Source organism: Crinia signifera, chromosome 7 (assembly GCF_055691185.1).
Source record: "Crinia signifera chromosome 7, ASM5569118v1, whole genome shotgun sequence".
In the NCBI taxonomy this organism is placed as follows: domain Eukaryota; kingdom Metazoa; phylum Chordata; class Amphibia; order Anura; family Myobatrachidae; genus Crinia; species Crinia signifera.
Genome location: NC_139223.1, coordinates 105,393,948 through 105,418,590, shown reverse-complemented (window position 1 = coordinate 105,418,590; position 24,643 = coordinate 105,393,948). Strand labels below are relative to the sequence as shown.

Here is a 24,643-nt window from a genome sequence, read left to right as displayed (position 1 = left end):
CAGTAAATACTGAAATGCTGCATGACATGAAAAAGTATGCCATCCACTGTTAATCTTAGATGTAGAACAATACGCAATAAGTAGTGAGTAATGGCCTTTGGACTTAGCAGTGACCAGATCATATCATTATATACACAAACTGTCAGCCACAGGTACAAATGTTTCATGTCGAGTGCCTTTCAATAGGAACGTCTGTCAAAACACGTATACCAGGAGATGGTGACACTCCAATCCATATAAAATACACCACAATAATCACGTAACAGGCAACATTTCAACACTTTATTCGGTACTTGTGTATTATCACGGCGCCCCCGATATTAAGTCGCACGATTTTTAATCGCATCGCATGCCATTGCATGTCATACACCCAATGCACCCGAATTAAGCCCCCTATACAATTTTAAATTGTATTAGCACCCTAATGGGTGCTTATAAGCACCATAATGGGTGCTTACAATGTTAAATGCACCCCCACGCCACCCCCAGTATGAACGCCAACCCGAAACGTGGCGAGCGGTGGCGGTACGCGTCCTCCGGCCTTTTCATACCCCCACTATCCACGTCGGCGTGGAGTTGATTTTATATAGTGTGGCGAGCGCAGCGAGCCACCGGGCCCGAAGTGCAGCGAGGGGACGAGTATTACTTTACACGTATTATGCGTCCACTCGCCATGCTTCGGGCTCGGTAGCTCGCTACGCTCGCCACACTATATATATAATCAACTCCACGCTGACGTGGATAGTGGGGGTATGAAAAGGTCAGAGGACGCGTACCGCCGCCGCTCGCCACGCTTCGGGTTCACTTTCATAGTGGGGGTGGCGTGGGGGTACATTTAACATTGTAAGCCCCCATTAGGGTGCGTATACAATTTAAAATCTCATCACATTGCATTGTATGGCATTGTATGCCATATACAATGCTATACAATTTTAACATTCTATGACATCTGGGGGAAATCTTGTCGCATCGCATACCATCGCATGCCATCGCATGCCTTATGGCAGGGGTGGCCAAACCGGTCCTCGAGATCTACCAACGGTCCACGTTTTCCAGGTTACCTAGCTGGTGCACAGTTGTAGTCATTACTAACTGTCAGATTTTCAAACCTGCTGCATTCATTCCTATTATAGATCCACAGGTTGCCTGGAAAACATGCACCATTGGTAGATCTTGAGGACAGGTTTGGCCACCCCTGCCTTATGGTCTGCAATACGATGGGCACCGTGATAGTACACAAGTATCCTTTATTCTGCAGGGGGGGGAGAGGGTTTGAGATGTTGCTTGCTACATGAGTGTTGTGGTGGATTTCATTTGGATTGGGGTGCCAACATTTCCCTGTATCTATCTATCTATCTATCTTTAATACATCATTTCTGCCTGACGACGATGTATTAAAGACATCGAAACGTTGCAAACTGAACTGCTCTTGTCTACCTGTACATTTATTTGCTGAGTGCCGCTCCCGCATCTCTGTTCTCTACATATGTGCTCTCTGGGGAGAGACACAGGTGAAGGCACCGGCTAAAGTTTACTCTTCATGTGAGTGTGTTGCCACACTGGGACTATATATATATATATATATATATATATATATATATATATATATAGAATCCAATGAGACACGTCACTCCAGGTCTGGTAGATTTCAAAACAACGTTTATCTGGTGCCTACGGCGTTTCGGGACAAGCCCGTCTTCAGGACATACTCAGTTAAACTTTCAACAGTGAATGACATTTATACATTTGTGTGTGACTCACCCATCCCGGCGCTGCCCGCTCTCACATCCGTCCATCGGCGTGTTTCTCCGTCTCCTTTCCGGGTTCCCCTCCCGGAAGTGACGTATCGCCGTCTAGGAACGTCATGCTGGACGGGCAGCACTGCGATGCACTAAGTGGTGTATCTGAAAAAACGAACAACATTTACAAAATTATTCATCATGTGACCCTGTGTCTTCCATATCATATTATCACTCTATCGTGCAATTGCTCATGTAAAAATACTCAAGGGGGTCATACATGTTATTAGCCCTGTATTGTTGTGAGTGTGCATATTAGCCAATGTGTGTTGTTTGTAACATGATCACTAGGTGGCACTGTGGCTTTCTTGTCTTGTATTGAAACATGTTCGTTTCCAATCATGTCTCAATAATGTACAGTGATATTTAAACGAAACATATATATATATATTTTTTAAAATAATACATAAAAGGTGCTCCTCTATGTGATGCAATATATGTACCACATGCAGGTATGGACAAACACTAATCACCATAACATTAAAAAATGATGTGTCTCTAACACCAAATTGTGCATAGATATATGTGAATCAGAAATATGAGTGGGAAGAAAATTTCCTGTCTATATATATGTGATAATAACATTCTGTTATTGTAGTTTGTCACCCTAAAGAAGGGGTATAATAACACCCTCCGTCAGGTGATTCCTTTCCTGTCGTCATCTCCCCCTGTGTCGACTGGTGTGTCTTGTGTCAAAAATTTAACATTGAAAAAACGTGATAAAAAACTTAACCATATCAAACCAATCAGTGGAAAATGTAAATTAATGCTCTACTCAAGTGTGTATTAATAACGCCCTGTTGGGCTATGTCGCTCTCACAGCTAGATGTTCATGACTTTGTATGGCAACACATGCTAGTTATCTCTATCGCTCTTATTGGTTGTATTCGAAGGCCACACCCATACGTATCTCTATCTCTCTCTCTGGATGTGGTCATATCTATGAATACTTGTGCCCCCTATATATATATATACTCTTACTTGGTGTCCGGCACAGCCTCTTTGTAAATTCAGTATCCTGGGTGCCCGTGCAGGTAATAGATAGTCCACGTATATAAGCGCGGCACTCCAGTATTGCTTGCTTTAAGAATCAGCTTTATTTAGTAGTTTCAATACCAATTTATGCAACACATAACAATACAATCACATATGTTAAATATATCGACAGTGAATATGCCGGTCCCGGCATGCCCACATTCCCCGCCGGGAGACGCAGATAATTGACGTCACACGCTAACCAGCCAGGTAGCCATGTGCGTCACGTGTTAGCCATTACCATGGTTACATAACAGTACAAAAAAATCACCAATTATCAACATTAAAAAAAGATAAAAATATATGCTTAGTACATACACTCTTAGAAGAAAAGCAGCATGAACTAGCTACCCCCCTACATTATATCTTTAGCAAGTCACTTTCGTCAGGTATAGTACCAAAAGATTGGAGAATAGCAGAGGTAGTGCCAATATTCAAAAAAGGAAAAAAGGAAGATCCCGCTAATTACAGACCCGTTAGTTTAACATCAATTGTGGGTAAACTATTTGAAGGATTTTTAAGGGATGGTATCCAGGAATATTTAGATCATCACCGTCTACTCAGTATTAACCAACATGGGTTTGTGAAAAATCGTTCATGCCAAACTAATCTACTAGGGTTCTATGAAGAGGTTAGCAAAAACCTTGATAATGGAAATGCTGTAGATGTGATTTTCCTAGATTTCGCTAAAGCATTTGATACTGTCCCACACAAGAGATTGATTAACAAAATGGAGAACCTAGGATTGGGTGAAAATATCTGCAGATGGGTAGGGAATTGGCTATGTAATAGAGAACAAAGAGTGGTTGTGAATGGTGCCGTATCAGATATGATACCGGTACTAAGTGGAGTGCCCAGGGTTCGGTTTTGGGGCCCATTTTGTTTAACATTTTTACGATATTGGGATAGGGTTACTCAGCATTGTATCCATCTTTGCGGACGATACAAAACTTAGCAAAGTCATCAAATCATCAGAAGATGTCACCATACTTCAAAATGATCTTGCAATTCTAGATGAGTGGGCAAAAAAATGGAAGATGAGGTTCAATGTAGATAAATGTAAGGTTATGCACCTTGGGAGACACAACCAGTGTGCAAGTTACAACCTTAGCGGAGAGGAACTGGGTAATTCCATACTTGAAAAGGATCTAGGAGTCCAAATAGACAGCAAACTGGGATGTAGTGCCCATTGTAATGTAGCTACAAAAAAGGGCAACAAAATTCTGGCATGTATTAAGAGGGGAATGGAAACTAGGGACTCAAGGGTAATTATGCCACTGTGTAAAGCATTGGTGAGACCTCACCTCGAGTACGGAGTGCAGTTCTGGGCCCCACACTATAAAATGGACATCATAGAATTAGAAAAAGTCCAAAGGCGAGCAACAAAGCTCATTAGGGGAATGGAGAATTTAAGCTACGGAGAGAGATTAAGCAATTTGGGACTATTTACATTAGAAAAGAGACATTTAAGGGGGGACATGCTCAACATGTACAAGTATATCAAGGGCCAATATAAGGAACTGTCACACATCCTCTTTTCTACTAGAAAGGAATCTTGGACACGAGGGCATGAGTATAGATTAGAAGAAAAAAGATTTCATTCAGCTAGTAGAAAGAATTTCTTTACGGTCAGAACAGTCAAACTCTGGAACTCTCTTCCCAGAGAGGTGGTAACGGCTGGCTCATTAAATGCGTACAAGGCAAAGTTGGACAAACATTTACTGGAGAAAAACATCCATGGGTACAAATAAGAAATATAATTTGTCTGTAAAATACCAGAACCTACCAAATCAGCAATGGATATCTATACCAGGTTGAACTAGATGGACGCAAGTCTTTTTTCAGCCTTACCTACTATGTAACTATGTATGTAGCATATAATATAGCAATAAACAATATCTAAAGCAGCTATTGGCTACATTGATTAGCACCGATATGCCTGAATGAATTGTTCATTCAGGCCATAAGGAACCAGTGTGCCCAGTCTCAGTATCCAGCGGACTTTGCAACGTAACAATTGTAACCCACGATTTCCACCTCTAATAGACATGGGAATATGGTCTATCATCCTATATCTTATGGCAGACAAGTTGTGGTTAGCTGCCACAAAATGACGAGCTACCGGTTGCTTGCTCGTTCTGGTTTGTAATGCTTTTCTAATGGCGCTGCGACACATAGCCATTCTAGTCTTAAACGGACATTCCATCTTACCAATATAAGAGAGCCCACAAGGGCATATTATTTGGTAGACTATAAATCTAGATGAGCATGTTAAAGTGTGTCTAATATAAAATCATTTTCCAGTCCTCGGGTGTTTTAAATGTCACTTCTGGGATCATATAGCTACAGGCCACGCAAGTGCACCTCACACAACCTTTGGGAGTGGAGATGCGTTGAAAATGATCAACCGTAATTTCTGATTTTACCAGAATATTGCGTCAATTTTTTGATCTTTTGTAGCAAGGTCTAAGAGCCGTGGATTGAAACTTCAACATACCATCTTCAACATATTCCATCTTTGTAAATAAACTGTGCCAGACAGTTACCCGACAGTCGGAAGCCCGCAGCATGGCGAGTGCAGCGAGCCCACAAGGGGCTTTGTTGCGCTTGCCCCGCTGTCTGAGTCTGTCCAGTCGGGATCCCGACATCAGGCTAATGACTGTCAGGATCCCGGGACCATATAACTCGCCCATGTATTAAGTCCCTAATGAACAAAAAGGGGTAACAGAGTATAACGAGATTACACAGTATACAATTCTTAACAATAACTAACGAAAAAGGGGAAAAACAAATGAAAGCACAATCCAGCTATAATGAAACTACAAACAATAGAAAAGGTACAGGTACCGTCTCTCTCACACGCAGACGCCCCTCCCCCAGACCAGGGCATTGTATTCAAAGTTCTGAGCACAGTCAAGTAGAATGTCCCTAGTCCATGCGTGACCTTATAAAGGGTCCAGACAGTGGGGTACAAAGCAGTTCTTCATTGTTAAGAGGTCAGGCTTCACCTCTCCTTGGCCCTTATTCTGAATCGTGCGGTACGGCCCGCGTGCGGCCGTACCGCCGATGTTTTCAGTCTGCACATGCGCAGAGGTCAATCTGCGCATGTGCAGCCCAATTCGCCGCAGACGTAGTTCGTCCGCCGCAAAGGGGGCGTATAGGGGCGTGAGGGGCTTCATACCCTCATTTCCCTATGCATACGCCCCGCGTTTCATGGGCGTTCCCATGCAAACGCGGGGCGTATGCATGCTAATGAGGGTATGACGCCAGTGATGGGGGCGGGAAGCTGACGTCGCCGGATGTCAGCTCTCAGACCCCATACAAGCTATCACACGGACGATTGTCCGTGTGGTCTCAGCTTGCGGGACCTGGTGGGGCGTGCGGCCCTGCCTTCGATGGTCGCCGACCATCGAATGCAGGGGGCAGCTCCCACCATGGTGGAGGCGTACGCCCCACCATTTTCTTGCGGATCGCCAGCCGTCCGTGTACGGACGGCCGTGGCGATCCGTATCGTGGGCGGGGATTGGTTTGTGCGGCCGGAGCACCGTGTGCGGCTCCGGCCGCACAGATCTGAATAAGGGCCCTTATCGGTAAAGTAAAGATGCACAGCTCGTGACAATGTATAGATTAATAAATTTAATGTCCATAACTTAAGAATGGTATATGCTGTGCATTTCAAACAAACACCGGAGGACTTTGTGTGAGAGACTGGTCACGTAGATACTAAATATGTCCTGGGGAAATCATGTATTATTCTTAGTACTATGTGTTGCTATATTTAACCATATAACTATATTTTATTATTTGTGATTGTGGAGAATGATTCTATGTGTATTAGTATGGCTGTCCTTTTGCATTTGCACAATGATCCTACTTGCTCCGGTACACTCTTTGTGTAAATATGCGGACGAAAATGGTGGCCATAATATACTAGCGTGTATAGGAAGCAATACAACTTCGACCCTCTTATGTAGCAATAATCAACACATATTATGCAAGCAAACAGGGCTGCGGTAGTGAAAACACACAGGTTTCACTGAATCTGCATGTTTTGGGTGTATATATATATATATATATATACAGGGCCGGCGCTACCCACTCAGCGAGGGACGCAAAGCAGGGAGGCGCCAGGCTAAAGAGGCGCTGTCAGTCACTCCCCGCTCTGCATCCCCGCTGATTTCTGCTCTGCTTAGTTGTTCTGCTGGTTGCTGCTGCCTGTGCCTGTCAGAGCGTAGGTCAGGCAGGCAGCAGCGCCGGCAGCTAGGAAATCCTCCCACAAGTCTGTCCCACTTATGCATTAGAACGTCAGTGCCGCTGATCCCGAAAAGGGGCAGAGCTACACGAGACATAGGGCGTGGCTAATCTGAAAATGGGCGGAGCTACACGCGAGAGCGTTTCCTGTGTCACACTGGCACTGGCAGCCAAGCAGCTTTATTAAGTAAGTGGGGACATATCAATCAGTGAGAGAATATGTGTGTGTGTGTGTGTGTGTGTGTGTGTGTGTGTGTGTGTGTGTGTGTGTGTGTGTGTGGCATTATTTATAGAAGTGGTGCAGCTATTGGGAACATTGGGTCTGATTCTGATTGACCTGCCAAGCTGCAAAATTTGCAGCTTTGTGGATCCTCTAAGCGCCGTCTGGAACCCGCACTAATATCTGCCCGCCCTCGCACGCCGAATTTCCCCGCAGGCATGCGAATGGATGTTTTGCATAAACATACATTCGCAGCCTTGTGTGCGGGAGCAAAATCATTCGATGGTCGCTGACCATCGAATGATTTTGCTAGTGCTCGCAGATGTAAGACACCTCTCCGGTGTCTTACATCTGCGAGCGCCCTGTTCGGGAAGCGGGTGGGCGGCTGGCATCAGCTGCCCACTCCCCGCACCCAATTCATGGGTGAATTTCCATAGGAAGGAAAATGAAACGCAGGGCGTTCCCATGGGCACAACGATGGCCTGCCACCCCCCCCTGTGAATGGCCGGCGAATAATCAATTTGCCGTGCCCGCTCGCTCACAGAGGCTGCACATGCACATAAATACTTATGCACGTGCGCAATCTCTAAAAATCGCACCTCTGTGCAAACGTGCAGTGGAGCGATTCAACTAGAATTACCCTCATTATGCGTGTAAGCAGTGCTGCTAATGGGTGTAAATGGGTGTAATGGGTGTAAATGGAGCGGCTGATATGGGCATCGTGCGTGTATATTGTGCTGATACTAAGGGAATTATGTATGCAAACAGCGCTTCTTCTATGGGCATTATGCATGTAAATGACGCTGCTACTATAAGTATTATGTGTGTAAATGACGCTGCTACAATGGGCATTATGTGTGTAAACAGCACTGCTACTGCAGCCAATATGTGTGTTAGTGACACCAATGCTACTAGGGCAGCGGTGTAGCTAGGTGCCAGGGTGCCCGGAGCAAGGGCATGTTTTGACGCCCCCCCTCCCCCTCCAGATCTCAGATGGCTGCCCCCCCTCCTTCTAAGAGAAGTTAGATGGAGGGGGAGGGGTGAGAGGCAAATGGAGAGATTACAGCAGAGAGAGAGAAGAGAAAGATGTTAGATGAAGAGTGAGTGAGAGGCGGGTGTAAAGAGAGAGAGAAAAGGTTAGATGGAGCAGAAGGGGGAGAGAGAGAGAGGTAGAGGTTAGAGAGAGGGGGGAGAGTGCAGGAGAGAGAGATAAAGAGGATAGATGGAGGGGAAGGGGGTGAGAGAGAGGTAGGCTGGCTGGCAGAGAGAGAGAAGTTAGATAGAGGGGGGAGAAACAGGGGCAGTGCACTTTATTCCTTCTATTCTCAATCTCTCCCCTCTACCAGCTAAGTACATGCTGTGTTGTTTTGTGTGTCCCTCCCCCTCCCGCTCCCCCTCATCCCCTCACCCTTAAGCAAGCAGGAGTGCTGCTGTATATGTCCTGGTCGGCGCTGTGTCCTTCCTTGTCGGCGCTGGGTGCTTCCCTGGTCAGTGCTGGGTCCCAGCTTTGCCATCTATTCTTCAGGTTGGTCAGCGCTGGGCTCTCCGGCAGCACGCCGCACGGGTCCTGCGTGCTTGATTCACGCCGGGGCTGGTCACTAGATACCCGTCGAGCCCCGGCCGGCAGCATCAGAGAGGGGAGGGGAGAGGGGGACAGGCAAGGAGGATGGATCAGCCGGACAACTAACACTGCCGCGCTGACTGGGAAGGGGAAGGCGGAACAGCGCCGCCGACAATACTGCCCATGCAGCATCATTTAAATAGATTAAAAGGCTGCACCCTCCATATGGGACGCCACTGCCTCTCTCCCTGCTGCCGCCGTCAGCACAGAGCGGCAGCAGGTTCTCTCCGGCAGCGGGTACTTATGGCACACAGGGAGGGCAGGGATGCCATCCGGCGCCTTATGACCTCTCTGCGCCCGGAGCTAGCGCTCCGCCGGCTCCGCCCTCCCTACGCCTCTGTACTAGGGGCATGGTTTGTAAGCAGTGCTGCTCCTGTGGACATTTGGGCCTAATTCTGGTTCATTTGCAAAAGCAAATTCTATTTCTAATGGACAAAACCATGCTGCACTGTATTCATAAGAATCAGGGGCACTACGTGTATGTGAATACATACCTCCCAACAGTCCTGATTACAGCGGGACAGTCCCGATTATCAGGGCCTGTCCCGCTGTCCCTACCGCGGTCGGCAGTGTCCTGCGGTGAGGAGGGGCTGTTGGGAGTCCCCCCTGTCGGCTGCTAAGCAGCGGGGAATAAACGCTGTGCGAATGCGCACAGCGTCTTTTCCTGCAGCCAGGGGGCTGGGGGCATGGCTAGAGGCTCACAGAGCCTCTGGGTCATGCCCCCATAGCGGCAAAATGGGGGCGTGGTCTCGTGGGAGAGCCGCGAGTATAGGCCATGCCTCTGGAATTAGGCCACGCCCCCAAAATTTTAGCTGCGTCCCTCTTCGGGGACGTCAGAAGTTGGGAGGTATGGAATAAGATTGTACTACCGTGAGGCATCATTAATGGGGATACTATTGTGTGTCTACATCTATATCTTGTGAGACTACACCCTTTTTTCAGCACGCACCTCTGGTGTGCAGGGAGGGCGCACATTTATAGTTTGCAGGAGGGCGCCGAACACCCTAGCACCGGCCCTAGCACCGGCCCTGTATATATATATATATAATGTACATTTGCAGTCTATGCAACTGAAGGTCTGAGTAGCTATAAAACACAATTTATAGCCCGTCTTTCCCCCATGTGTGCACTATCCTTCACCCGACATGCAACCCCTATTTGCACCACAATGTCTCCCCACCATACATGCTTCTCTGCCTTCACTGCGTGTTCACTGTTGTCTCCCCCCACTGTTGTCTATATCTCCATCCATGCAAATCAAATCAATACTTGTTTTGCCTCACTGTTTAGCTGCTTGGTTTTTTTTGTTTCATTTGGCTAGATCTAGGGTCTGGGATATTTTTATAGGATTTGTGAGGAATTCTTATCTGGGATATGATTTTTTTTTTTTTACTGAGATGGAAGAATCAGATCTAGGATCTAATTGTTAATGAAGGGAGTGTTGAGATGTCAGTCTGATTAAAATGAAAAAAAAAAATGGTGGGAATTAGTATTCATTGCACCAATAATTTGTTATCACTATTTTACTGCAAATAGATTTTTATTGATTTTAGGTACAGCAAATAAAGTATAAATCCATTGTTAATTTGTCAAATACAGAACAGTATATTTGCTTAATAGAATACACAAAAACTGGTATATGGAGGGAGGGGAAAGTGAGAGGAGAAGGTATGGGTAGGAGATGGGGGAAGGGAATTCCGGTTCGCTAATGAGTTTGTCGGTAATCAAGATAGAAAGTATAATCGTGTATTTATGGGAATGCATATGCGGAGCTTCGAACGCTTTTGACAGAGAAGATCAGCAGGAGAGTAAGCGTGGAGGGGGGGCGGGAGAGTACCAAGTCGTTAGAAAAAAAAGGGGGGGGGGCATTAAGAGGATTAGGATATCATTGCTTCTTTGTATGTCTTGGTATCCTTGAAGAGCAGCCAGCGGGACCACGTATTCCTAAACTGGGCATGTCTGTCCTCAGCAGAAGATAAGATGTCCTCCATGTCCATGTAAAAGTCTATTTTTTTGAACCAGTCCTTTGTTGTAGGAGGAGAGGAGGAGCGCCATCGAACCGGGATAACCGATTTAGCTGCATTATTCAGGTGGCATAACAGGGAGTTTTTGTATCTCGAGATAGGGGCTGGCGAGAGGTGGAATAACCAAAATAGTTGGTCAGTGGGGATCTGGTCTCCCAGAATAATCTCAGACAGTCTGAAAATCTCCGACCAAAAAGGCAGGATAAGAGGACACTGCCACCAAATGTGCAGTGGATTCCCTGGGGCCCCGGAGCAGCGCCAGCAGATGTTGGGAACTCCAGTACCCATTTTAGAGAGGGTATCTGGACATCTGTACCAGCGAGATATTAGCTTGTATTGTGTTTCGCGGACTCCCACATTGGTGGAACATGCGTGAGCCAGGCAGAAGATCTTTTCCCAGTTGGCCTCACCCATCTCCTTCCCCAGTTCGTGGTCCCAGGCTACCGTAAAGTGGGGAGGTTTGAGGCTGGTATCTGCCAGGATAAGATTGTATAGTGTGGAGATTGTGTGGCGGGGGGGGACTTATTGGCGCAGAGGAGTTCAAAGGGTGATGGGGGGTTGGTTAGCGTGTTGGAGGGGCCGAGAGAGTGGAGGTAGTGGCGAACCTGTAGGAACCGCCAATATTCCACATCTGGTAAGTTCCATTCAGCTTTAACCTCATCAAAAGACAGAAAACGTCCCGCGCTCACCAGCTGTCCCACTCGGAAGAGTCCCCCGTCTAACCAGCAGCTGAAGGCCGTCAGGTCTGTGCCAGGAGGAAAGCTGCTACAGTAAGTGCAAGAAAGGACCTATACGGGGAGGTCTTTGAGGAAATGGAGGGGAGTTTCCTAAGAGATTTCCATGTTTGCATGGTGGGCCCTATAGTGGGGTGGTTTAAGTCAGGCAAGGAGGGGAGCCATGGGGCTATGTATACCGGGGTTTGTAGTTCCTGCTGCTCGATCCGAACCCATTGTTTTGACGTATCTCTTCTTGACCATTCAATGATCCTAGTTAGCAGTGAAGCCTGATAGTATCCTAGGATATATGGGAGTCTTAAGCCTCCCCTAGATGTTGATCTGTGTAGGAGATCTAGTCTCAGACGCGGTCGTTTTCCTGCCCAAACAAAGTCACGTATTATGGCCTGTATATCCTTGAACCAATGTTGAGGGATCTTAATGGGGAGGGTCTGGAGGAGATATAGGATCCTGGGGAGGAAGTTCATCTTTAGGATCCCCAATCTACAAAACCATGAGAAAGGCCGGGCTCTCCACGAACACAGGTCATGCCGCAATTTCGTAAGGAGGGGGGTGAAGTTAGCTTCAAAGAGTCGGGAGGGGCATCTAGTGATGACTACACCTAGGTATTTTAATTGGGAGTCATGCCAGGTGAAAGGAAACGCTGATTTGAGGCCGGAGATAATTTTAGGGGGGGTGGAAATATTTAATGCAATTGACTTTGTGTAGTTCATTTTAAAGTTGGAGAGGTCTCCAAAGAGACGAAACTCCTCCATTAAGTTAGGGAGGGAAGTGATCGGAGAGGTGAGTGTTGCAAGTAGGTCGTCAGCAAATAGGGCCAGTTTGTATTCCTGACCGTGGAGGGCGAAGCCAGAGATATCTGGGTTCGCTCTGATAGAGAGGGCTAGGGCCTCCATGCAGAGAATAAATATTAGTGGCGAAAGGGGACAGCCCTGGCGAGTGCCGTTCCTAATGTTAAAGGAAGAGGAGAGAGAGCCGTTGACCTTGACCCTTGCTGATGGTGTACGGTATAGGGAAAGAATGTGTTGGGAGCAAGTGGGACCCAATCCCATGTGTTGGAGGATACCTGACATGAAGCTCCAATCGATCCTGTCAAATGCCTTTTCGGCGTCAGTAGAGAGCAGGATCGCTGGAGCACCCGTCTTAGAAATGCGGTGAACTAGAGCCAGAATTTTGGAGGTATTGTCACGGGCCTCGCGTCCCGGGACAAACCCTACTTGATCACTATGTATGATGCTCGGGAGAAGCAGCTTCAGTCTGTTTGCTAAGAGTTTGGCGAAGAGTTTCAGGTCCGAATTCAAGAGTGATATAGGGCGGTAGCTGGGGCAAAGGGACGGGTCTTTGCCCTCTTTGGGGATAACTGTAATGGTAGCTTCAAGGGACTGGTTGGAAAAGGGGGTCGAGTCTGAGATCGAGTTGAAGGCTTCCAAAAGCATGGGGAGCAGTTTGTCCTTGAAGGCCTTATAGTAAACAATGGGGAAGCCATCCGGGCCTGGGCTCTTCCCGGTGGGGGTTGATTTTATAGCTTCCTCTAATTCGAGGGGTGTGAATGGTTTTTCTAGTTCCTCTATATTGGATGCACTGAGTTTCGGGAACCCTACTCTGGTAAGGTAATCACCTATCGCGCGTTGCTTCTCCCCAGCATCAGGGAAGGAATCTGTAGGGGGGAGGTTATAGAGCGAGGAATAGTAGGAGCAGAAAGCTTCCGCTATCTTATCAGTCTCGTGGAGAGCTCGGTCCGTCCCATCCCTGATAGAAGATATAAAAGAAATAGCCCTCTTTTCGCGAAGAGCACGGGCCAACATTTTACCAGGTTTATTGCCCCATTTATAGTATTTGCTACGGCATTTTCTATAGGAGAATTTGATCTTATCTAGAAGGATCCTATTTAGTTCCGACCGAGCAGCAAGGAGTTCACAATAGGTGTCGGGGGAGAGGGAGGTCTTATGGGAAGATTCAAGAGTCTGTATGTCCCTGAGAAGTTTCTCAATCTGGCCAGATCTCTGCTTTTTAAGAAAGGAGCTTAACTGGATGCATTTCCCCCTCAGGACGCACTTGTGCGCCTCCCAAATTGAGAGCTTGGAAACTTCAGGGGTCGAGTTATTGTCGATGTAATCCTTGATGGTCTCTTCTAGTTGTGACCTGCAATACGTGTCGTTAAGTAAGGATTCATTAAAGCACCAGGGTCGGTGACCTAATAAGGTAGGTCTTAGGGAGAGATCTAATGAGATTGGGGCGTGATCTGACCAAGTCATTGGGCCAATTTTGGCCTCGTGTGCAGTCTGGAGGTGGTTATGGTCTATTAGTAGGTAGTCAATTCTAGAGTAGGATTGGTGCGGGGGGGAGAAGTGAGTATAGTCTCTTTCCGAGGGGTGTAAGATACGCCAGATGTCGGACAGCTGGTGAGTATGAAGTAGCCTTCTTACTCTGCGGAGTGTCCACTCAGGGCGGGTGGACCCAGAGGAGGCATCCAGCCGAGGGTCAAGGGCCCAATTCAAGTCACCACCAATGACCAGAAGGCCGACACGCATGGTCGAAATCTTATCTAGCATTTTCTCTAGGAAGGCCGGTTGGCCCTGGTTAGGGGCGTATATATTAACTATGGTAATAGCGGAGTTGGCTATAGTGCAGGTAATAAGGAGGCATCTCCCCTCCTCCAACTCATGTACAGCAATATTGGATACCGGTAGGTGTTTAGCAAAAAGGACTGCTACACCCTTAGACTTGGATTGGGAGAAGTTAGAGTAGTGGGCAGTAGGGAAATAGTGGTTGCTAAGTTTGGGGATGGTCTCGGACTGTCGGAAGTGGGTCTCCTGCACCAGGACTATGTCGGCCTTCTCAGCACGGAATGACCGAAGGGCCTGGGACCTCTTTTCTGGGACGTTCAACCCTCTAGCATTTATGGAGAGAATCCTGAGAGAGGTGGCCATGAGGGAGGAAGAGGATAGAGAAACTTAGAACTAGGATACCGGAAGGAGGGAAGAGGGGGGAGGGAGGTCAGGGAAAAGGGATAGCAACGAGGGAAGAGATTGATACAAAAGTAATCATAATCAGTAACAATTTCTAGTACAGTAGAATAGTAAACAATCTGAGAACAAAAAAAGAAGAAGAGCCGCATCCGGACAAAAAAAGGGGACTACCAGAGCCCCTATGTCACGGAGAAAAAACGGTTGCGGCAGGGGGCACACTGGGGGTCAGTGCCTTCGTCCACCTAAGTGGGGGGAGTAATAGGAGCAAACAGTAGTATGTAACAATAAACACAGTGCTTATTAACAGGTAGTATATCATAAGGTAACACAATCAAAAGAGTCGTACTACAATACGGTCAGCCTTCCAACTCAGCGGAATGGGTGAAGGACAGATATGGGCAAGGAGGGAGGTCCCAGCAGGTCACGGGGGGTCTGAAGTTGAGGAGGGGCCTGCATCTCTGGGCTTTTTCTTGGGGGATTTGACTCGATCCCAACGAGGCCTTCTCGGTAGGCTCGGTGTGGGAATGGGGGGGAGAGAGAAGGCCTGCCAATCCGGCAGTTGTATTGGGTCCAGACCAAGTGTGGAACAGAAGTCCGGGAGCCCTGAAGGATCTTTGAGGGTGATAGGTTGGCCACTGTGCGAGACCTGGATAGACAGTGGGAAACCCCAGCGGTATTTGATATTTTTGTGGCGAAGGGCCTCCGTGAGGGGCTTCAGCATCCTTCGTTGCTGAAGAGTGCGCCAGGAAAGGTCTTGGAAAATTTGAATGTTGGCTCCTCCAAACTCGACTGCTTCCAAGGTGCGTACCTTGCGGAGGATTTCCTCTTTTTGGGAGAAGTAATGGACACGGCAGATAACATCTCTCGGGCGATCTGTTGCCGCTCCTCTCGGACGTAAGGCCCTATGGGCCCGGTCGAATTCGATTGAGTCATTTGGGTCAAGGTTCAAGATCTCTCCAAATATTTTGTTGAGAGCGTCCATTAGGCCCGACGGGGGGATGTCCTCTGGTAGGCCGCGGATCCGCAGGTTGTTCCTACGTCCACGATTGTCTAAATCATCTAGTTTGCTTTGCGCTGCCCGCAAGTCTAGAGATTGTTGGGTTAGTGATTCATGCAGGTGAAGGAGCTGGGAGTGCACTTTGTCTCTGTCATCTTCTAGTGCAGCAACACGTGTGCCTATATGGGTCACATCGGTCTGGACCAGCGATATTTGGGATTGAAGAGATTCATGGAGCCTCGTTTCAAGGGCCTGCATGTCCTGTTTAGAGGGCAGTGATTTAACATGAGAGAGGATCTCTGATATTTCGCCTCTTAACTGTGCTATGGTGTCCTGCGAGGGCCCTGGTGGAGGGGTTGCGGCCATACTGGAAGAGGTGGAGGCGGCCCCGTCTGAGGGGGCTTCTGGGGAGTCAGCGGAGTGTGGGGTGGAAAGAAAGGAGCGTAAGCTCTGTTGGTGGGTGCTGGTGCGAGGTTTTTGAGGGGTTCGGCTTTGAGATCCCTTCCCTCTTTTGCCCATTTAAGAGAAGTAGCTAAGTGGCGGTTACATGTAGGTGGAGCACTGTGTAACTTAGGGGACAAAGGTCACATTCCCCCGTTAGTGGGGCGGCATGGCAGAGGGGGGGGTGGGGGCTCACATTTGTCGGCTCTTGGGGGTCTCAGAGGGAGAACACGAGCTGCTTGTGTGCGTTCGCTGGCTGTTATTTCTTCCTCTTTTTTTTTTTTTCCTTTTATTATGTATATATATATATATTTTTTGTTATTTTTATTTTTTTTTTATATATAATTTTTTTTTTTTTTTTTTTTATACTTTATTCTTCCCTTGGCAGGGACAGCTTATTGAAAGGTCTTGAGATGGGCTGGAGGTGTCCGGTGAGTCACAAGAGGGAGCAGCTGGTAGAGGGATCTGAGTATGAGAGCACTGATTATCAGGGGAAGCCAGGGGGGGTTGTTGTGTGTAAGCCTGGGGATTGAGGGGTTATGATCTGTGGCTGCTGTAATCCCTGACCTGCCGCGCAAGGCAGGGATCAGGGAGCTGTGGAGCAGAGAGGGAAGTGGAGATCCCCACAGACGTCAGACATGCCGACTTCTGACCCCCCCGCAGGCGGCTGCTATACCTGCCGATGTAGACGGAGGGGAGAGCCAGGGGTTCCCAGTGACAGTCTCTGTCACTACCAGCAGTGAGACCGTCTCTGCGGTCGCACAGGCAGCCACTATTTTATGTTCAAAATATTGATGTATATCTAGAAGACTTTTTGTTTTTTAATGTGAAAATAAATGGTTTGGACCGGTATACAATTGGAGTTGCTACTTATACGGCCTGCTATCATGATTTTTCATCCAATTATAGCTTTTTTTCAGCCAAAAAATTTAAGATAAACAGCATCTATTCAGGAAGACAGAAGGACTGGGCATGTCAGCTGGGAATGCCCCCACAGTGATGGCAAACATGCTTGTGATTACAGCATTCTCCCGATACCATGCCTCTTTCTCATTTAACATGTTTTATATATTTAATTACTGTAGCTATTGAAACCACACTTACATTAAGCAAACCACACCTGCAACATTGCATTCACTAATAGAAATTCCGGACCAATTCCTTGTCAGGTATTCAATGCTGTTTGCGAGTGGTGACAGCAAGCAGGGCTTCCTGCTCGCTGTCACCAGTCACCCTGACAGCATTCAACACACCCTCTGCATCCGTCAATTCCCCCTCGCTCCGTTTTTTGAGCGAGGGGGAATTGGCGGATGTGGCTCCAGAAGCAGCGAGACCCGCGGCTAAAAACTGCGAGTTTTCTGCAGCGGGTCTCGCTGTTTTGGGGAATTCTCGCCGTCCTGTGACGGCGAGGATTTCCCCAGAAGGTTGAATAGAGCGAGCGGCCGGCGCAGGGGTTAAACAGCGAGGATCGCTGGTTTTCAGCAATCCTCACTGTTTAACCCCCTCGCCGGCCGCTCGCTGTGGCATTGAATACCATTGCTTGTGTCTACTCCCAGGCTGAAAGTTGCCAGCCAGCTCCTGAATGCAGGTTTAACTATAATCTAATCCAAATGAAAAAGTGCATGCTGAAACATGGGCAAACTAAGATAGCAAACTGCTCCTTTTATAAATTCCACTTTTTGCTCTTTTTGTAACACAAGGTTTGGGGGAGGAAAAGAAAGTTGAGAGGAATGTCTCTTCGTGTATCTGGTGTCACAGTGCAGACCCAGCTGTTTCCTGTGAAAATTAGATTTGATTAAGTGGTGTAGCAGACACAACTGTGAACAACTGTGGGCTACCAGGTTTGTTCTATAGATAGTTTAGAATTTACTGTTAAGTTTTCAAAGACACAATGGGGAAATTTACTAAGGAAAATACAGTAGGAGTTGGGATATTTGTATTCAGTCATATTTGTATTCGGGCATGTATTTGTATATTTGTAATTTACTAATGTAAAATAACAGTAGTATTTTGTATTTTATGACCGTAACAACCTGTCGTATTTGTATTTTTACAAAAATACGAATTAATACGCCATCTAAAGAATACGCTTTGAAAAATACAAATCTCAAAAGTACGAAACCTTTGTAAATTATGCTCCAGAACAAAAATGTGTAAATGAAATACTCCACTGATAACAGTTGTGTTCAGTCATATACAAAATACAAATACAACTGAGACATAGATGTATTTTTAGTACATTTTGTCCAAAGGGTTTAAAGGTGCAAAGGGGTACATTAAGTATGAATGGATGCATTTTTCTTTATGGCTTCAAGTCTCTGGTTAAAACTGACAAAGTAATAAGATCAGGGGTGCCTATCCTCCCGGCCCTCCCAGAAAGGTGGGCAACCCTCCCAGATATAGCCAGACCCCCCAACTCCCTAGTGGCAGCATTAAAATTACTGTACATATAAAAAAAGAAGGTGAGTGCCAGCGCTGGCTGTCCCAATAATTAGAAAACACGGTTCTCTATATACATTTAAACAAAATTTTATTGAAAATAAACATAAAATAATAATAATGGAATAAGTGAATTTTTTTGACATTTAAAAGTAATTGTGCACTTCTTAAATTAATTTCACAGGGATACTGTTGCGTGATGATTAAATAATTTTTTGGGTAAACCAAGGTAACAGGTGAAGTAAATATATTACCATCCGTTTTCTTCTGGTAAGGTATTTGTCCAGAATATGTGACTCAGAAGTCCTGGATTTCCCTATATTTTCAAGGGCTCAAGCTTCCCATTTGACGATCTTCCTCTTTCCTGGAACAATTTTGTTTACTGACAAAATTCTTTAATCATTTCGCAACAGTATTATTTTTAAGAAGTTCACAATTACTTTTTAAATGTCAAAAATGATTAACTTATTCCATTTTTATTTTTAATAAAATTGTGTTTAAATGTATATAGAGAACCGTGTTGTGTAATTATTAGGACAGCCAGCCCTGGCAGTCACCTTCTTTTTTATATGTTCATTATTTAATAGGGTTTGACAACCCTGTGCCAACAGCTAATGATTGCGCACCACACACCACCCACATTTTCTCTTTGATTAAAATGACTGTGATTTGTGGCTTTTCAGGGAGGGGAGGGGCTAAATATGCAAATCTCACCCTTTAGCTCCATCCCTCCTCAAAGTCCTGCAAATTGTGGGATTTGCATTACTGGGGCGGGGCTTGATGACATCTACATCACCCCCCCCCCCCCCCAGGAAGTGCTGCTGTCAGTTTCCTCTCCAGGGTTCTCCCAGAGAGAAGACTTTAAAAGTAGGCAAGTGTGATTAAGATTCAGATCCATATTTCACAACAATACCACACAAGTCTCTTTTATTAAATAAACAGCTGTTGAAAGCACAGCAATGCCAATTCGAGTAAGATTCCTATCCATGAGCAGCTGCTTATCAGTACAGTACCATGAAAATAGAAGTTAAATGCACATGAACTTTGTATGACATAAAGGAGCTCACTTAGGGCCTGCGCCAAGTTAATCCTAACACAGTTGAAATGGACATTAAAATAAGAGCAATGCTGCACTCACCATGCTTTACTCTCCATTATTCTCCCACCATGCCCCAATGAATGGTGAATAGTACGGTATGAAATACCGCCTGTCGGCACATGTCGGCTCAAAAAAAGTGAAAAACCCCACGTCGACCTTTTGACTGTGGGCACTGTGCCATTAGTCTCTGTAGTGCTTCATTGGGACCCATCTGCAAAATGCTAAATTTTTCTAATTGTTTACTGATCAACCCATTAGTTTCCCTAATGCAGAAGATATCTTTGGTGTTTGAGAAATTGACTTAATACAACAATCAAGCAGATCTTCCATTTTGGCTTGATTTTCGGGGGAAATTTAATATATAGTAACAAAGAGGGGCTTGATGCACAGATGTGTCAAGGGCTTGTTCAGTGATTATATGTTTGAGCCACTTGTGACTAAGTAGAGAAATAAATATATAACGTGGTCTGTGCCCAGCCACAGCCTAGAAGTCTGATTTAAATGTTGTTAAATGTAAAAAAAAAACACAATGTAATTCCTGTTTATTTTTATTTTTTGTTATCCTTTTCTAGGGCTCTGAAATTAAAACAGACTATGGTCCCTTGCTCCACACGCTGGCAGAATTTGGATGGTTTCTTACATGTGTTATACCAACTCCCATAATAAGACACAACAGGTGAGAAAGTATATATAATTATACCATAGAAAACATTTTAAGAATTTTACCCTGCCCTATGAAAAAATACTGCTAAATCATACAGAAATACAATGTATATTCAAAGTGCTTTTACGGATTCTAATATGAGTCTAAATAACCCAATCCCTTCAATATGTAGAAGTCCTCAAAAGGCCAGCTGGAAAACAGGGTCAACATTCTGACCTTACAACCGTATCCTAGTGTATGTTCATGTAACGGTTTATTTTGGAAATGGATTCACCTTCCCCCTTCTGGACCTTCTATGGACCTTCTGGACAATACACAACCATCTGCTTGGCCCACAGGCTGTCTATTTAATACTGACCTTTTATCTAGGCCATATGGTCACCTCATTGTTTCTTTTAAAGGTACCACTCCCTTGCTGTTACTCGTTACTTTATAAACGTGTGCACCATCACCAGTCAGATACTGTATCTCTTTAAGAAAAGAACTCTGCTCCAAACAAGGCCTTCTATGCCTCAAAAGGTATCTTTGTTGATCTTCCAGGGAACCAGCATATGAAGGCTCATACTGTATCACAGGAACATCCATAAAAAAGTTATTTTAATCCATCAACATAAAGATACAACATATCAGCAATACAGACAAAGTATTAGAATAAAATACAATAAAAATGTAATAAAAAACAAACAGATAAGTGAGACCCACTCTCCTCCCCTGTATCCTGATCAGGAGAAGAAAGATACCAAAGCAAAAAAATAGGTAGGGTCTTAAACAATATGCAGTGCCCCTCCACTCACCAACATGTTTTGGGCATATATGATGCCCTTTTTAAGGTGATGCATACAGGGCCTCATTTGGAAGTCATTTGTTTTCTTAAAGGGATATCTGACTGGATGGTACACACATGGTACCTTTGAAAGAAACCTTGATGGGAACATAGGGCTTAGATAAAAGGTCAGTGTTAAATAGACAGCCTATGGGTCAAGTGGATGGTTGTTTATTGTCTAGAAGGTCCATATCTATATTGAAGGGATCAAATTATTTACACTCATATTATAATCCGTAAAAAGCACTTTAAATATTTATAATGTGTTCTCTATTTTCTTTTACTGATCAAGTGCCACTCAAAGCAGTCTTCCAGCTGTCTCATTTGCAGGGTGGTGTGGGCACTGCTGCACTTTCTGGTGTTGGTAGCCCCACTCCTTCTCTATGATATATAATTAAATGGTCATACTATACTAACACGGCGAACAGTGGAGACAAGGGCATAACTACCATAGGTGCAGGGAGCGCAGCTGCTATAGGGCCTGGAGATACTGTAAGAGGGGCCCAACTTGCCTGTCTAAGTAACATGTGCAATGTACATTTTTCATCATTAGGTGGTACATAGTGGCCTTTACAAACTTTTGCTATGGGGCCTACAAATATCTAGTTACACCACTTAGTGGAGACATATAATGGTTTATTTGTGATACCGATATGTATCACTTCTCACTGAGGTTCCATCCTTTTGTCATCACCAAAAATAGAGTTTTGAGCATGTAAGTCAGGCATGTCCAAAGTCCGGCCTGCGGGCCAATTGCGGCCCGTGATGTCTCTTTAAGTGGCCCGCAGCCTCCAGCTGGAAGCAGGCGGAGCATTAGAAGTATGATACGGGACTGTAGAGGTGGGGCCTCCGGTGAGCGCACGTTACCTTGTATGACTGTGCAGCGGTGAGAGGGTGTAGGCAGCCACTGTTCTGCGTCTTCTTGTAAGTATGTGTCCAACCCCCATCCCCCGCCCAGGCTCTGCTCCAACCTCTGTCTGCAAACTCTCCTACTGCAGCCTGCCGTGATCACAGGATGCTGGGAGGGAGGAGGGGGTGGATGGCAGCATGCAGAGCAGAGGAGGATGATGGTGGGAGCAGGGAGCTCAGGCAACTGTCTCCTCTCCAGTATGCCGGGAGGGAGGAGGGAAGGGGGGGGGTGGCAGCAGCATTGTAGTGCCTGCTTGGCCTCTCCACCCTCTGGCTTACAGAGGGGGCCATACAGAGAAGAAGGGTCAGGCATTGGAATATACTATGAAGGAGCAGGCTGGGGGAAATACACTGAATGGGGCAGAGAAGCAGGGAGCAGGCTGGGGGAAATACACTGAATGGGGGTAAAGTGGGGGACATACAGAGAAGGGGGAGCTGGCTGGGGGAAAAACACTGAATGGGGGCAGAGTGGGGGACATACAGGTAAGAGGGGAGCAGGCTGGGGGAAATACACTGAATGGGGGCCGAGTGGGGGACATGCAGAGAAGTGGGGAGCAGGCTGGGGGAAATACACTAAATGGGGGCAGAGTGGGGGACATACAGAGAGGGGGGGAGCAGGCTGGGGGAAATACATTGAATGGGGGCAGAGTGATGGACATACAGAGAAGGGGGGAGCAGGCTGGGGGAAACACACTTAATGGGGGCAAAGTGGGGGACATACAGAGAAGAGGGAGCAGGCTGGGGGAAATACACTGAATAGGGGCAGAGTGAGGGACATCCAGAGAAGGGGGGAGCAGGCTGTGGGAAATACACTGAATGGGGGCAGAGTGTGAGACATACAGAGAAGGGGGAGCAGGCTGGGGGGCAATACACTGAATGGGGGCAGAGTGAAGGACATACAGAGAAGGGGGGAGCAGGCTGGTGGAAATACACTGAATGGGGCAGAGTGGGGGAAATACAGAGAAGGGGGGAGCAGGCTGGGGAAAATATGTCTTCTGATGTGTTTGATGGTTCAGGCTGAATAGTCGGCCCCAAACATTTTCACCTCACCAAATCTGGCCCTCTTTGTAAAAAGTTTGGACACGCCTGATGGAAGTAATAGAATAGCCATCTCAGAGAAGTATATGGATCAATTTTTCTCTATCGTTCATCATGGTGACACAGATTAACCATGGGATGTGGTAGGCTCCAAAGGAGCCAGGCACCTATGCTATGTCTTTAAGAGTCAAGCTCCTCCCCTGCTGCATCCCAGAAACTTCAGTTTAATTTTAGGTGCCCACAGGAATGGGTGCTTACGCTGAGGGACTGAGTGCTGCTGCCTGTTTAGAGATAATTAGAGTTTTTTGTTTTATTAATGTACTTTAGCTTCAGTGTGTAGATTCCTGAGGAAACTTATTCACACTGTGTGCTGCGCTGCAGGGGCTGACAGTAGCGCTGCCTTTCAGCTCCCTGTGAGCTGTGGAGAAAGCGCTGCTTTCTCCCTGCTCAGTGTGCTGACCTCTCTTCAATAAGAGGGGTCTCCTGGGTGACTTTAAATCATCTCTCTGCTAGAGCGGGGTCATGGATGGCAGAACCCCGCTATGGCGCCGCCATTTACAAGGGCTTACCAGCACACTCCATTTTGTGATGGAGGACAAGCTGGTTACAGGGGCCCTGAGCCCTCCCAAGTGATCCCCAGTTGAGGCGGAGACAGTGGGAGGCAGAGGACTGGGCTAATGGGTGTGGCTGAAGGGGGAGGGTGCCAAAACGCACTACCTCCCCACTGAAACAGAGACTTGGTCTCTTCCTGGCTGTAGTTTGGCGCTCTTTCTTCCAATTCTTCAGAGCTGAGAGAAGTGATTTTTCAGTCAGCAAACTACAGTGTGAGATTCCTCTAAGCAGTGCCTTTCCTGTGACCGCTGGGTCAGCTACAACAGCAGCTTACAGATAAGTACACTAGTTACATTATTCTGTATAGCGTCTGACATTTTGCACTGTGATTTCTTTTTTTTTTCATCATTGGTTTTTGTTAAAGAAAAAAAAGGACATACAATGGTACCTAAAACATCTTTTCAGTCAAGAGCAGGCTGATACAAAATAGATACAAGGCAAGAACTAGTACATTTCCAGTCTCCAAAATGTGGTCCTGCATAGCCTCCGCTTCAGGGCCATTAAAGCTGGGAATTAAGCCCTGCTCTATTACTTAACCATGCCCTAGTAACTCAACAGCAAAATAATATCACTTGGTAAAAAAAAAAAACACAGATAAGATAAAAAAGGAACAGGGGAAACAAGACAAGACAGACACAATAGGGGAGTGTACATAAGAGGGGGAACATATAGCAAGGGGTTAATCTGAGTATCAGGTCCCTAATCTTCAAAGAGAATTGGCCCGTTTTAACCCCTTCCCGACATTGGACGTACATTTACGTCATGGTCGGGAAGTACTTCCCGACACATGGCATAAATGTACGTCATGTGTTTAAACTGTCACTGCGTCTAGAGACGCAGTGACAGTTAGGTGATGTCTGCTGTCCCTGACAGCAGACATCCCCCCTCGTCGCCCAGGGGGGGCAGGGGTGCCCCCCCCGGTCGGCGATCGCTGTGATTGGCTGTTCAAATGTGAACAGCCAATCACA

General features: G+C 46.3%; 1 protein-coding gene across 1 annotated transcript in view; it reads left to right on the top strand.

Moving 5' to 3' along the window:
* Positions 1-24,643, top strand: part of RFTN2 (raftlin family member 2) — a 96,238-nt gene that overhangs the window by 55,829 nt on the left and 15,766 nt on the right. Inside the window, exon 7 of the mRNA XM_083153593.1 lies at positions 20,202-20,305. Coding sequence (XP_083009719.1) covers positions 20,202-20,305 — 104 coding nt within the window. The remainder of the gene's footprint in view (positions 1-20,201; positions 20,306-24,643) is intronic.